At 37.9% G+C, this 16,332-nt stretch overlaps 1 protein-coding gene across 17 annotated transcripts in view; it reads left to right on the plus strand.

Moving 5' to 3' along the window:
• The window catches only part of ICA1 (islet cell autoantigen 1), a 151,422-nt gene that overhangs the window by 70,500 nt on the left and 64,590 nt on the right, over window positions 1-16,332 (plus strand). The window contains exons 7-8 of one of the 17 annotated variants that reach the window (XR_009215724.1): window positions 4,121-4,238; window positions 13,146-15,111. The exons of 15 other annotated variants lie outside the window; for them this stretch is intronic. Coding sequence is in view for 1 of the 2 variants with exons in the window: in XM_058446925.1 (XP_058302908.1) it covers window positions 13,142-13,177 (36 nt within the window). In the remaining variant the exon portion in view is untranslated. Of the gene's footprint in view, window positions 1-4,120; window positions 4,239-13,141; window positions 15,112-16,332 lie in introns of those variants that run through there. One more of the 17 variants, XM_058446925.1, reaches the window with a different exon arrangement.

The following is a 16,332-nucleotide window of genomic DNA, read 5'->3' on the forward strand; positions in this document are numbered from 1 at the left end:
TAGAAGATATTATTGGGACAATTGATAAAATCACAAGAAGGTCTGTAATATTAGATAACATTATTTCAATATTAATTTCCTGATTTCAGTAATTGTACTGTGGTTATGTAAGAGAGTTCCTTATTTTTAGGAAATATATATTGAATTATTTAAGAATAAAGGAACTTTCTGTCTGCCATTTACTCTTAAACAGTTTAGAAAAAGATCTATGTGTGTTTGTATTTAGAAAATGAAACAAATGTAGTAATGTTTGGGTGAATTAACATTTTGGGAATCTGGGTGAAGGGTATCCAGGCATACAAAGAATTCTTGCAACTTTTCTAGAAGTCTGGAATTATGTTTAGTGTCTTTGTGATTTGAATTTTAATACATTTCTTTATAATGTTCAAATTAAGAAATTAAACATCCAGTATATGAAAGAATAGAAGGAATGGCACTAAAAAAAGTGACATTAATAGAGGTTTATATTGTATTATAATATTATACAATATTATAATAATATGTAATATTACTATATGCAATATGTATCATATAACATATATACAGATGCTTCTTGACTTACAATGGAGTTATGCCCCAGTAAACCCATCAAGTTGAAAATATCCTAATCGGAAATGCATTTAACACACCAAACCTACCAAACAGCCTAGCTTACCACAGGCTACCTTAAATGTTTTCAGAATGCCTACATTAGCCTACAGTGGGGCAAAATCATCTAACACAAAACCTATATTATACTACAGTGTTTAATATCTCACAGTAATTTATTGAATACTCTACTGACAATGAAAAACAGAGTGGTTGTTTGCGTACTTGAAGTACAGTTTCTGCTGAATACATGTTGCTTTTGCATCTTGGCAAAGTCAAAAACTCTAAGTCAAACAATCATAAATCAAACCATGGCAAATCCGGGACTGTCTGTACAATATTATAATATTGTATTTATGTTGTAGCTATTGTGATATAATTACAATTATGTGCCAGCATGATTCTTTGCAAACTTAGTGAGACCTGGTCAATGTCTTTCAGATAAATTACCCAAGACTAGATGATAGCAGGGACATTATACATCAAAATAGTGATTTTAGTTACTCTCGTATAAAGTGGAGGGCAGGAACGATGGACAGCTATCATCTTAAAAGCTTATTGGAGTCAGACGATGGTTCCTCACATCTGCTGACCTGTAACTATGGAATAAACAACTCTGATGACCATTTGTTCATCATCATACTGGAGTCATGTCCCTGAGGAATTCCAGGGCAGTAAAAATTTAGAAGCTAAATGTTTAACTTTCCAGAATGTTTAATTTTTCTGCACTAAGTCAAAGCAAGGCTCATGGAAGCAAACTTCCTTGTTCACTAAACACTCAGCCCAGAAATACTGAGAGATCACACATGTAACCGTGAACTTTGCACTGTTAGATTTATAAACTTCACAAACCAAAAATAGTTTCTGTTGTTGATCCAAAAACCTCCATTCTAATGACAAACTTATGGTGGCTAAAAACCTTTTAAATGTTAGATTGAGTTCCTGCTTTGTCCCTCTGCATGCGATTGAGCCAGGTTAAGTTGATTTGAACCTGAGATAAGAAACACGTTGCCTCTGTAGGGTTTTCTAAGCCATCTGAAGAAAGGTACTAAACCATTTCTGTGAGGTTTTAGAATCCTCCAGGGGGCACCAGAACATTCCAGTGCAGTTGAAAACATTTCAGTAAGTCCAGAAGGGCTAACTCTATTTCCTTATTATAATTGATTCCTCTACTGTAACGTTTTCAGTTCCATTAACTTTATTTTTTTGTACATTTACTTTTACAACATTTGTGAGTTTATGGAATGTTTCTGCCTCTCTGAGGAGGCAGAGGAAGGAAAGAGATCATCTCTTGGATGAGCCCTTAGAAACTAGAGCCATGTCTTCTCTGAGTAAATATGAAAGATTTCAGCCCACTCGGAGAGTAAGGACTTTCCAAATGTTCCTAATCTGACTGGGGGAAAAAAAAACTGGAAGAAACTGAGAATTCGATTTACTTTCTTAGCCTTAAGGCTGTGTATAAGCTACCCTGTTATTATCATTATTAATAATAAACACAGTGAATGTCAGACAGGCACTTCATGGTAGATTTTTATATGAATTTTGTGCAAAAGTAAAGGTTGCCAGGCTACTGCATAATATTACTCAGTTCTGGTCCAGGAGTACAAAATTCCACCAGGCCTCCTGAGCCCGTCCCTCCAATTAGTGGCTACTTCATTACGAATAAAGAACCCTCATTACTGTGGGCCTTCAAGTGAAATAGGATCCCCTACCTCTTGAAATCCGCCTTTCTAAGTACAGACAGTTCCCAACTTACAAACAATCCACTTAAGAACCACCAAGGCATTCAGAGGCTGCTGTAGGCTCCTGCAGCTGCTGCCTGGGCCCCCTGCCCAGCCCCCCTGCCCAGCCCCCGCCCCACACTCCTGGTCTGCTCAAGGGAGCGCTGCCCACCCCCCTTGCAGAGCCAGCTGCCCACCTGCCCCTCGGACTGCAGGCTCGGAGCTGGGGGTTCAGTGAGGCCTCAGAGCTACCGCTGGTTTTATAGTTGAGCTCAGCTATGGGGTAAATAGGCTTTTGTGGCCTGGCCTGGGAACCGAACCACCATTTAAAAAAAAGAAGAAGAAAAAACCTGCCTCCATGGGAAAATGTATTCTGCATTCCCAATAGCCAGCCAACAAATGTTAGAATGACTGTGAGGGCTGTCTTCTGTCTTCATGCCCCTAACAGGGCGAGGAGGCGAAAGAATCCGCCTGTGTGTTCTGGGTTCTGGGTCCAGCTCTAGCACTAAACTCAACATGGGACCTTAGTAAGCCCTTTAACCTCTGTGTATCACATCATCTGTAAGACAATAGGATTGTACTAAATGAGTTATAAGCCTCCTTCTAGTTAATGACCCCAATTGATCAAAGCTCTACCCTCATTCATTCAGAGGCATTTTACTCAGGGCACATGCTTTGTGCAGGCTCTGGGCTTGGTGGGAATACAGTCAAATAATACAGATCCCAGCACTCACAGGGTGCAGTGTTTAGTTGGGGAGACAGATCTTTAAGCGAATGCTCATAAGTGCTATGATTGCGATGGGCACTGGGTTCTGTAAAAGCTCAGGAGGGTCTGAATCAGATGAAGTCTTTGCAGAGGGGTTGGCTCGCGGGCTCACTCCCCTGATTTCTATTTTAATTGACTCCTCTCCCAGAGTATCAAATCTGGTTCACTGGGAAGCATAGCTTCTGCATCTACCGTCCTAACAGTTTGGCTTGGTCCCCTGGCCTCCTCAAGGAAAGTCTTGCCCTCCTCTTTGCGTCACTGAAAGATAGAATACAGGGATGCTCCCACCAAACCATAGTCTTGATTCCTGTGAGTACTGCCCTGAATGCTTGCTTCTTCTCTGCCCTAGGGAGCCATGGCCAAAAAAGGCTCTCTCTTGCTCTCCTTGGGGCCTTCCCTGCCCTGAAGAGAGGCAGGATTGGCAGCAACTCTGGTACTCCCAAGTTTAAAATACTCCTTACCTCCCAAAATATTTCTAAAGGCCCAGCTACCTCTTGCTGTCCTATATTTATAATACCCTACTTATAATTCTACCAAAAATCCCTGCTAGGCTCCCACCCTTACTCCATACTCACTTTTAAAATAGTAACAATCGAAGTGATTCAAAGAAGTCACCTATCATTTGGAAGGTGGCATAACAGAGTGGTTCAGGTTGGAATCTTGACTCTGTGCCTTGATAGCGGACATTATGAAATTGTGTCAGTATGAAGGTTCCTGAGCAAGGAAGCAACCATGGAAGAGCAGTTTTGAGGAAAGTTAATTTTGGTAGCTCTGTGTAGGATGCTACAAGAATGGAGAGGAGGGAAAAGATGAGAGATTTTCAGCGTAGAAATGATGAAACTTAGAAACCAAATAAGTGTGTCATTATGCAATACGAACTTATATAACTTTCCTATACTCTCAAAGTATATTATTTATTTTGGTTCTATGAAAACAGTTTGATAATTGTAACTGGAAAATCTTTTCTTTCATATAAATAACAAAACACCCCAAGAAAACATTATCTAACAGTTTTTCCAATCCCCATTCCATTATGTTCCCTTAGGATGCCTTTAGCGTAAGAAACAGCCTGGTGCCTTGGTGAGGAACTCAGTCTCTGCAGCGAGCATCTCCTGGGTTCAAACTGTGGCTTCCCCACTTCATAGCAGTATAATCTCAGGCAGGTTTCTTAACTTCTGAATATTTCAGTGTCTTCATCTGAAAAATGGAGGTACAGTCAAGTACCATATAATGACATTTTATGACGGTGGTCCCATAAGATAACAATGGGGCTGACAATTCCTATTGCCTAGACATCTCGATGATACTAAATCTATGCAAATCTGGGCTAACGTGTGTCTTAGTTTTTAACAAAGAAGTTTAAAAAGTGAAAAAAGTTAAAGATAGAAAAAAGCTTATAGAATAAGGATATAAAGAAAAACATCTTTTGTACAGTTGTACAATGTGTTTGTGCTTTATGACAAGAATTATTACAGAAGAGTCAAAAAATTTAAAAATGTTTAAAGATGTTTATAAAGTAAAAAAGTTACAGTAAGCTAAGGTTAATTTATTATCAAAGAAAGAAAAACATTTGTTATAAATTTAGTGTAGTGTAAGTGTAGTGCTTATGCAATCTACTGTAGTGTACAGTAATGTCCTGGGCCCTCGCATTCACTCACCACTCACTCACCCAGAGCAACTTCCAGGCCTGCAAGCTCCATTTGTGGGAAGTGCCCTACACAGGTTTATCATTTTTATCTTTTATGCCATACTTTTACTGTGCCTTTTCTATGTTTAGATATGTTCAGATACACAAACACTTATCATTGTGTTACAATTGCCTACAGTATTCAGTACAAGAACATGTTGTACAGGTTTGCAGCCTAAGAGAAATAGGCCATCTCATGTGTAATATAATGCTTTGTAATATAATATATACTTTGTAAAGAAGTATAGGTGTGTAATAGGTGCTTTGTAATATAAAATACATATTATATACAAAAATATGTATTATATTACAATATAATACAATACAATATATCTAGTATATGTAATATACTAGATATATATAAAACATATATTAAAAAGTGCTTTGTAATATAATATATACTTTGTAAAAAAGTATAGGTGTGTAATAGGTGCTATATCATCTAGGTTTATTTAAGTACACTGTATGATGTGTGCACAAGGACGAAATCACCTAACAACATGTTTCTGAGAACATATCCCCATCATTAAGTGACACATAAGTGTAATCATGTCAAGCTCTTAAGATTCTAATGAGGATTAAATCTGTAATATTTGTAAAGTTCTTAGCACTGAGTGTGGTCCATATTAAGCACAACATAAACATTCTTGTTGCCCAATTTTAAGTGTTTGATATATAAAATAAATGCAAAACAAGATAATAGCCTGTGTGCTATACTGAGATATTGAATGGCTTATCTTTTGAGAAATGGAGACAACATTACTGGAATAAGAATACAACTCTAACTAGTTTTCATATTTCCCCATCTCAGCGGCACGTTGAGTCCCTGTCACTTATATGTAATGGAACCCATCAAATTGAATACATTATGCATGAAAGTACACTTGTGATATCTTACCCTGATCTGCCCCTTTTCCTGCCCTCCTTTCCTGTTTTTGTTGACCTCCGCTTGAAATCTTAACTTTAGATTCAACTTCGCTTTCTTCTTTTCTGACCCATTTATTTGGTTTCAAAATCTCATCATTTCTACCCTGGAAATCCCTCTGTCATCCATCCCCTGTCTCCATTTGTATAGCAGCCTACACAGAGCTGCCAACCTCATCTTCCTGAAAAACCACTCTACTGTGGCCACTTCCCTGCTCAGGACCTTCAGCAGCTCCCCATTGCTTAACAAGCAAAGCCCTCAGCCTGTCGTTCAGAACCACACAAATCCAGCCCACTCTCCTTCCCTAGGTCCAATACTGTATTCCCAACAGCCTATTCTCCACAGTGACCATATGATTGCTGTGCCTGGCATGGTCCACATTTATGTTTGTTGTCCGGGCTTCACTATTAATGATGCCCCTCCTCACTCACAGAATGTCCCTGTTTGGACAATAAATTCTATGGTCACCCTGCTGTTATCCCATTAGCCAAACCATGTATCCCAGGATTCCCTGTCTCCTCCCCCTGTTCCTTTCATCTGAATTGCCGTCTCTTGATCTGTGCCTATCCAAAAGCTTCCCCTTTTTCAAAGGCCCATTCAAATGTTACTTCCTCTACTCTTTCAAAACTCTCCCAGGGTTCTTTATACACCACTCTTTTGCCACCTAACACTTTCTAATATGTATCATGATTATTTATATGCTGTATAGCTCCTCTTTCAGAATACGACCCTTGAAGAAAGAAACTGTGATTAACAAAGTGTTTCCTGTAGCATCTAACCCAGGCTCTTACATGCCGGAAAAATAACAGACATCAGTTCCTGAGTGCTTACTATGCACCAAGCACTGTATGTATAATCAATATACACTTTAGATACCATCTGTATATATTATCTCATTTAATCCTAACAATAGCTTTGAAATACTGTGTCTGTTTACTAATTTGGAAATTAAGGCTTGGATCAAATGACCTTGTTCTAGATCACAGAAGCAGTAAGCCTAAATGTAAACATTTGAGCCCAAATTTCTCTGACTTCAAAGAGCATGTTCTTAACCTTTTCGCTCCAGGCAGATTGTTCTTAACTTAAGTATGCAGCAGAGTCTTCTGGAGGGCTTGGTAAAACGTATTGATGTGCCCCATCCCAGTTTCTGATTCCGTAGGCCCAAGTTAGGGCCCAAGAATTACATTTCTATCAAGCTCCCAGGTGATGCTGATGTTGCTGTTCCAGACAGTACACTGAGCCTAAGTAAGCATAATCATTCGTTGATGAATAAATGGATTGGTGGGTGGGTGGATGGATGGATGGATGGATAGATGTGGATGACCAGATGCGTGGATGGGTGAATGGATGGTTGGATGAATATATTTAAATTTATCACTTGTTTTAAAGTTTCATAAGTCTGCTCTAATTTTATACATTAGGTACATTGATATATTCACTTATAATTCTTACAAGATCAGGATTAAAATTTAGTTTTATTTTTCACAGCCATCTTTACTGTTTCATAATATTGTTTAAGTTTGAATTTGAGCTGACTTTTTCAGTTTTTTTAAACCAAAGACAGAATTTTAAAAATTTATCTCTCATTTCCTTTTTTCTTTTTTCTTTTTTGAGACATAGTCTCACTCTGTTGCCCAGGCTGGAGTGCAGTGGCACAATCTCAGCTCACTGCAGCCTCAGCCTCCCAGGTTCAAACAATTCTCCCACCTCAGCCTCCCAAGTAGCTAGGACTACAGGAGCATGTCACCATGCCTGACTAATTTTTGTATTTTAGTAAAGATGGGGTTTCACCATGTTGGCCAGGCTGGTCTCAAACTCCTGACCTCTAGTGATCTGCCCGCCCTGGCCTCCCAAAGTGCTGGGATTACAGGTGCGAGCCATGGCACCCCACCTTTTCTTTTCTATCTTAAAAATATTTAGTCCAAAATAATGTTAAAGATGGTTTACGCCTCTCTCTCATCTCCTTCCAATATCTTTTCTGTACTCTTGCATGTATATTTAACGCACAATAGGCTTTTAATCCACAATAGTTCATTAGGTTTTATTTCAAGTATGAATATTCTCTCAAACCTAAATGTATTCTAAAGGGATTATTTTTAAGTGGCCTAGGAAGAGAGAAAGCAATCTTGTGATTTATATATTGTGATATATTCCCTGAGGAGCATGGTTAGAGCAAATTTCCTCCCCTCTCCAACCCCTGCACTGTTTCACCTCTTAACAAAATGACCCATGATGTGAATTCATCTGTTATTTCAAAGTAAAGAGAGTAGCCCTTTCACTGTTGAGCACATTGCATCTTATTGATAAAAGATATAGCTGGAGCAAAGGCAGTGTGCATGCCCTTCCTGTAATCCTCTTGGAGCATGGAAATGGCACCAGACCATTATGTACATCTATAATGTAAGGCTCCGTATTACTCTACAGAACAAAATGAGAGGGGTATTTTCCATAGGAAATGCAAAGCACTTCAAAATGCACCTGAGCACTTTTCTGTTTGACTAGGCACCACATTTGCCAATTTAGAAGGCACAGTGATTATGACCTTGCTTTTGGAAGTTAAAAGCCCATTGATTTCTGTATGCAGACGATGCTAGCAAATAACTAGCTCTTTTTATTTTATCAGTGAGATAAGCATCTTAATAGAGACTAATAAGTAACTTTCTATGTTAGTGATAATATACCATGCAATGAACAATAAATTTATGTAAATGCTAGTCTATATTTTTTATTCTTAGGGTGTTTTTCAAATACTACATTGTTTTATATATTGTTTGTGCCCAAGTCTCATCTTTCCGACAATTTGGAATTTCCTTAAGAGTAGAGATCATGCCTTATCTGTAGCTTTTGAGTGTTTTTATCTCATTTACCCTCACAACCACCCTTCCAGAGAGGCATAATTGACCTCCATAGTGCTAAACACAGGGCCTTGCATGCAACTCCTAATAATAATAGCCTTAAGCATTACAGTTTTAAAGAAAGCTTCCCATATACATTTTCTCTCTTATTTACCTCATGCTTATTTTCCAGATCTAATGGCAGAAATTCAGAAAGGTTAAATAACTTGCTCAGGGTTACAAAGGCAGGAAGCTTCTGATCCAGGCATAGCCCAAGCCTTCTAGCCCCAGATTGGATACCCTTTCCACTCCACCACGTTACCAGGGGTTTTAATAATTGTTTGTTGACTGAATGCATATAATTGTCCCCAAAGTATTCCCCTCTGCAAAAACCTTCTATATCTACCTCTAACATATACACATCAGTATGTGTGTATCTCTTATTGGATTATATTCCAATGCGGCTGCATTGCTCAAGCTTTGCGATAGGACCACATCTGTAGACGGGCGTTAGAATAGCCTTTAATGGGACAAATATCTGGGGAAAAAGTCCTCAGAATGATCTTTAACTGTTAAGATAGAACCTTCACTTTCTTAAGTAAAGACTTTTAGGCATGTAGGTAAGTTTCAGTGTCAGGTAGGTTTAGGTGTCAGATGGTTGCTAAGCTAATCTTCCCCTCCATTCCCATAGGAGACCAAGAGGTGGAAAAGCAAACTAAATCTTGTAAATCGGTCTATTTAGTTGTAACTTTCTTCTCTTATGTCTATTTCTTGTCTGTTATTCTGGAGTCTTTAGGAAAGTTGTGGTTAGAGATTCTAGCCTAATCACCATTGTGTTGTGGAAAACTATAGAAATAGTCATTGCATGTCCCCTGTACATGCTAATGTTATTACTGGGAAGCTGTGCCCTGCAGACACTAGTGATAGAGGCAGCAACTTCAGGGATATACCATCCAAGGATATAATCTCCCCATGTGGAGATTCTCATTTACACTGCCAACCTTACAGTGACAGTGGGTTTTCTTTAAAAAAGCAAAAACAAATATATTGAACACTAAAGTCAATAGATAGAAAGCTGTAACATACAATACAAAAATAAAGTTTTTAAAAGACAAAATGTTTTTTAAAATAGAATAAATCCTGAGTGTTAGATCTACTGATCATTCTGAAAGGATGGCCTTCTTTAATAACCCTTTAATTTTTTTATTTTATGTTTTATCAACAAAAAAAATTTAGAGGAAATATATCACCCATAAGATAACTACTAGGATTCCAGGGATAATGGGTGTCCCTTTAATTCATTCCACTTTGGAACATCCCAATGGTTGGTTTAATGACTTTAATGACTTCTGTTTCCAAGGAAGAAGAATCCTATTCTTCTCCTCTGCCCAACTTTCATAGTCATTCCTTCAAGTATTAATTGAGCAATTAAAATGTGTTAGGCACTATGCAGAGCTCTGAGAATAAAATTGTGAACAAGGCGCTCACTGCTTCTGCCTTCCTAGAATTCAAAGTGTAGAAGGGAAGACAGACATTAATCAAGCAATTGAAATGCAGGGAGTCTAGTTCTAGAAAAGAGAACATAAAGGATCTTGTTAGGGAATGTAGCAGGGATGACTAACTTTATCCAGTGGGTCCAGATAGGCTTCTCAGAGATTCTACGATTTAAGTTGAGTCTGAAGACTGTATAGTTAGTAGCCAAGTGAAAAAAGGGAAAAAAAGGGTAAGAGTGTTTCTGGCAGAGTTGTAGGGTATGTGAAAGCCCAGAAGTGGGAGAGGGAAGAAATGGCATAGTCAAAGAAATGAAAGGAATTGACTGGAGCATTGAATTTTTCTTCCATAAGCTTTGCAAGTAACTACCATTAGCTTTAATTAGATCATAAAGGAGCAGGTTCAAAGAACATTGCTCCAGTAATAATGTACTTTCAGAAACATTCAGCTCATAGGAAGTAAGAAGACTGGAACATTCAGATAATCTCCTGGATAGTTTTAACTATATTTATATATTTATTTTGCATTTGGATTATGTTCCTTTGACCTCTTAAGCAAGGTGATGTGAATACTATTCATGCCTCACATTTCTTAATTAAGCACTGGCTTATTTTCTGAGCCACACTTAAAAACTGAAAATGGCAAATACCTAAAAATACATCTTATCACAGACATGTGAGACTTCTATACTAAAACTGCAAAACATTGCTTAGGAAAATTAAAGCAGGTTTAAGAAAAGAGAGGAATGTACCATATTTATGAATTAGAAGACTTCATTTTGTTAAGAGGTCAGTACCCTTCAAATTGACCTACAGATTAAATGCAAAACCATTCAAAATCCTGCTAGTAAGTAGTAAAGATGACTATAAACTTATATAGAAATGCAAAGGACATAGGATAGCCAGGATAATCTTTAAAAATAAGAACAAAGATAGAAGACTTACATTTACAGATATTAAGGCTTATTATAAAGCTAAACTAATTAAGGCAGTGTGGCATTGGCTAAAGAATGATCCAGTAGACCGATGGAACAGATGACATAGTTCATAAATAATTCCACATATATAAGGTCACTTGATTTATGTTAACTGCATTACTGTAATTCATTGGAGAAAATAATGGTCTTTTTAAAAAATTATGCTGGATCAGTTGGATATCTATACAGAATACCAGGAACCCAACCCCTATTTCATATCATACACAAAAATTAACTAGGGCTGGATCATAGACTTAAAAGTCCAAAGGCAGAACAATGACTCTTTCAAAACAAAACATAGGTAAATATCTCAATGACCTTAAAACAGATAAAGAGTTCTTAAACAGGATGCAAATTGCACCACCATAAAAGAAAATAATAAATTATGTTTTATGAAAATTAAATCTTTTCATTAAAAGACACCGTTTAGAAAAAATAAAGACAAACTGCAGAGAGGGAGAAGATATTTGTTACATGTGTAGCCAACAAGGGACTTGTATCCAGAACATCTAAAGAAGTTCTACAACTCAAAAAAAAAAAAAAAAAAAAGACTGGCCACCACCTAGTTAAAAAATGGACAAAGCATTTGAGCAGACACCTGACAAAAGGAAATATCAAAATTGCCAACATAAAACTGTAGAGGTACTTACACTATCAATCATCAGGGAAATAGTAATTAAAACCCACTAAATGGCTAAAATTGAAAGGACTGACAGTATCAAATGAATGAGAATGTGAAGGAACAGGAACTATCATGCACTGATAGTCGGAGTGTAAACTGGTAGAACCACTTTGGAAAACTGACATTGTCTACTAAAACTCATATACTTTAAGGCATATACCCAAGGAGAATGAATGTTCATGTAAAACATTTACAAGAATGTTCACGGCAGTATTTTCACACAACATGAAAGTTAACCAAATGTCCATGAATAGTAGAAAGGATAAATTAATTGTTGTACCATTCCTTCAGTAGGATACTATACAGTAATGAAAAAGAATGGACTATTACTACATTGCAATACTATGGATGACTGTCATGGGTGTGATGTTGAATGAAAGAAACTAGATATCACTATATATATGACTTCATTTATATAATGTTTAACATTAGACAAAACTAATTCATGGTGATAGAGATCAGAATATTGGTTATCTTTTTGAGGAGGTATTGACTGGGGATGGAATACAAGGGAGTCTTCTGGAGTGCTGAAAATGTTTGGTATGTTTTTCTGGGTGGTGGTTAATGTGGGTATATACATATTTAAAAGTTTATGGAGCAAAAAAAACTGTATATTTTGCACTTCATTGTAAGCTAGATGTTAACAACAACAACAACAACAAAATCTAAGCAGCTGATAGTAAGGAGTTTGAGAAGAGGAACGGGGGAATAGAGTCATAGAGCTTACATGAAAAAAAGCATTGAATAAAGTGAGTTTTAGTAGCATGGTTACTTAGAAGCCCTTTAAAAAGAAAAGGACCATATAATCAGGAGTATCTCAGTTGTTTACATATCCAACTTTTTAAGTTCTTTACCGTTTCAAACATATATCTCCCAGCCCTAAATATTCGGAGAATTCTTTCTGTAAAAATGTGAAAAAAAAAAAAAAAGTTCTCCCTTCCTAAGGAAAGTATATTTAGCATTTGGAAACTCGTTTGGGGAACTAGAACAAAAGGCTAAGAGCACCAGAAGTTCACCAGAGGGTCATCTGGGACTTCTTAGTTCTAATAATTATGCTAAAAGAAAACACTGAAGAATTTTCTAGCAGTTTTCAGATTCATCCCACCACATTTAGCAACCCCGCAAAACCGTTCAATCGTTGTTATACAACATTTCTTTACAAATGCAGTGGTATGAAAATGAATTTTGAGAATTTGTGAACACTTTAGTAATCATCTGATGCTGTTGATGACATTCTTGTTGATGGTCAAACTAGTAATGGAAATAATAAATCTTTGGATCACTGTAAGTTGTCTATGGGATTGTTAGACTTTAACCCACTTCCAGCATTATAGCTAGAATCTTAAGTCATTTAGCCTCTTCTTAAAGCCTTCCCCACCTGGGTAGGATAGGCTAGGCTAGGTTATGGGACAAAGAGACACCCACAAGTCTATGACTTAAATCAACAGAAGTTTTTCTTTTGTGTTCCCAGCCAGGCGTCCAGGTTGGTGGGGTGGCTCTCTTCTAAGAAGTCATTTAGAGACTCGGGTGACAACAGCTTTGCAGTCCTTAAAACTTGCCCTTCTGTGTTCCCTGGATGTGGACATCTCAGTCATCCCAAAAAGAGAAAGCACATACAGGAGCCTGTATGGAAGGGTTTTATGGGCAAGCCTGGAAGTGATGCAGGTTACTTCTGCTCAGATTCCATTGTAGAGAACTTTGTCCATAGCGACAACCGTTTTCAGAGGAGTCTGAAAAATATAGAAGGGCAAATGGATTTGGGTGGAAAGCTAGCAGATTCCACCACAAGAGCACCTGGTCATCATGCTGAAATGCTGAAATGCTGTCAGGCCTATGATGACAAAAGGAGCCATCATTGACACCAAGCATTACTGGATCAGGTGTGTACAAAGAACCCGGGATCCACATTTTCCAGAACAGAGCAAATTAGAATGAGGTAATTTCCAGCAGGAAGGAGCAAATAAATGGTAGAGCAATATATAAAATCTTAACACAGAAAATGTTTTAAAGATTTAGACTAATGGGAAATTGAAGCAGCTGGACAAGCTTCCTTCTTGGCACACAATTACTGCAGCAATGTCTTCTTTAAAAAAAAAAAAAAAAAAGACCACACCAAGCGACAGAATGTTAGTCATCAGACTATAAAAATAGAAGCTACAGACCCAAAGCACAAGATGGTGTATATTTCTGTGCACCAGGTTAAAAGTTATTTGACTAGCATTTTTAGCACCTACTATCAGTACTGGGGCAACAAAATCAAGATATGGTTTCTGCCATACCCTCCCTGAGGAATGTAGAAAACAGTCAATTAAAATACAGTGACCATTCAATGTGATAAGTGTCTTGTGGGGTAATAGAGGTATATAACGAACTGCTTTCAGAGCCTGAAAGTGGAGCATCTAAGATCAGACTTTGGGAATCAAGATATGTGCTTCCTAGAAGGTATGGCACAAGCTGAATTTTGAAGGGCCAGTGAAGGAGAAACAACGTGACACCAATGGGAACAACATGGAAGGGGATGAACACTGGGAACTTACAAAGGAAGGAACTTACAAAGATGAAACTGCTCGATGAGCTGGAAGATTGTGCATAGTTTAGTTTTGCTAGAGAAAAGAATGTGAAAGAAGCCAAAGATGGAGGTAGAGAAGTGGGCCAGGGCCAGATCATGAAGGTCCTGTGCTCACATTACAGAGTTTGCATTTACCCTGGATGTCTGGGAACTGCTGAAAGTGCTGTTAATGCATCAGTCTTTCCAGATGCTTCTGAACACCGATATCAACCACACTTTGGAAATTCAGTGACAGCATAATGGATCCATAAAGGGAAGGACCTGATCTTTTTCCCCATTCACTCTATTCAGGACCCACTATAGAGTGAATAAATACTGTCTCCCTAACGGAATCACTTTCTGCAAATCAGTTCACCTGTTAATTTATTGGTTGATTTGTGGATGTGAGTTGTGTTTACTTACAGTGACTGGCCATCAATAAGCATAATAAAACTATACTGTACTATAAAATACAAGTAGGTTTAGCTTAGGCAGCCAAGAGACAGACAGAAGCAAATTCTTCAGCTTTTCACAAGCAATATATCAAAAGAAAGATTAATAAAAATAAAAGTAATAAAAAAGGAAATACCAGTGGGATAAAAATATTGTAGACCTTTACTGAAGAATTTCTGCTGAAATGTGTGCTTCTCAGATTAGAGAGAAATTGATAAAAGGGTGCACTGGGCTCAGTCTTGTGACCTAATGCTTCCACTAATGACCTGAAAGAGGAAGTGAACCCAGTTAGCTGTTTTCTGATGACAGAATTGCTTCCTTAAGTTAAAAACAGAAAACAGAAAAAAAAAATTCACCAGCTGAGCAAACATTAAGAATGTTGGGACAATGTAAAAACTGATCAAATTAACCTGAAATGTATCTACATATTATAAACTACACCATTGTGAATAATTTTGACTGTATTTATTTTGACTTGCTATGGGCTTCAAAATAGAAGACCTTTTTCTCTGTGATCATACATCAATGGATGTAATTGCATAGTGGGTAATAGTTTGTATTTTAAAATAAGAAGCCAAAAACCAAATTTTTTATACATTAGAATATTTTCATGTAATAAATTAACAAAGTGGTAAGGAAAGAGAGTAGTAGACGAAGTGCTGACACTCCATTTTGGGTAATATAAAGTTAATCTCGCTGTTCTGAGATTTGGTATAATTGAAGAGGTAAAGTGGTTTAGTGAAATGAGCAGGGGCTTTCACATCCTGGCTCCACCCCTGCCAGTTGAGTGCTTAATGCTTCCGAAACCTGCTTTCCTTCTTTGTGAAATAGAAATACAGTACCACAATTATGCTGTAGATACATTGTGAAAGTCAAATGAGAATGTGTGCATGTATGTTTGACATCTAATCAGTAAGTGGTGGTGGTGGTGATAAGGATGAGGGATGGTGTCTCAGAAAGCCTGAACAGTAATTCAGCGAACAGAGCATGTTGTGCCCTTTTGAAGAGCAGTACTATGTAGTGGGAAAAGCAAGGCCTGAGGAGTGATTTGTTCACGCATTCTGCTATCGTCTCTTCATTTACTCATTGTTGTGCATACCTGCTGCCCACAAGGCACAAAGCCCTAGCCTTAGAAAATTGAGTCGTGTGGTTTCCCCCTTCGTGCAGCTTAGAATCTGGAGGGTAGCTGAGCACACACAGGATCAGGTGGCACTTACCATGGTTTTGTCTCATAAGGGTGTCTGCAAAGTGCACTGACTGCAGAGAGGAAGAAGCTGCTAACTCTGCTGAGGGGCATTACAGGAAAAGGTTCTCAGAGGAGCAAACCCTTAAGCGGAAACTTAAAAGATGAGTGAGAATTAACCATGTGGACAAAAAGGAAGAGGGCTTTTCAGGCAGAGGAAGTACAGAAGCGCATGGATGGGATTGACCTGCTGTAGCTCAGCATGCATGGAGGATAAGGTGCCTGGAAGGTAACGTGGGAAAGGAGACCTCTGGGCTGAGGCAGAGAGGCAGGGCCTGGGTGCAAAGTTTGTGTTTCATACAAGAGTAGACAACATCCAACCCAAGTCCTGGCGTTTCTACTCACTGGCTGTTTGCTTTTGGGAACAGTATTTTTTTTTTTTTTTTTATTATACTTTAGGTTTTAGGGTACATGTGCA

The sequence above is a fragment of the Hylobates moloch genome, unplaced genomic scaffold (genome assembly GCF_009828535.3).
Source record: "Hylobates moloch isolate HMO894 unplaced genomic scaffold, HMol_V3 SCAFFOLD_1, whole genome shotgun sequence".
Taxonomy (NCBI): domain Eukaryota; kingdom Metazoa; phylum Chordata; class Mammalia; order Primates; family Hylobatidae; genus Hylobates; species Hylobates moloch.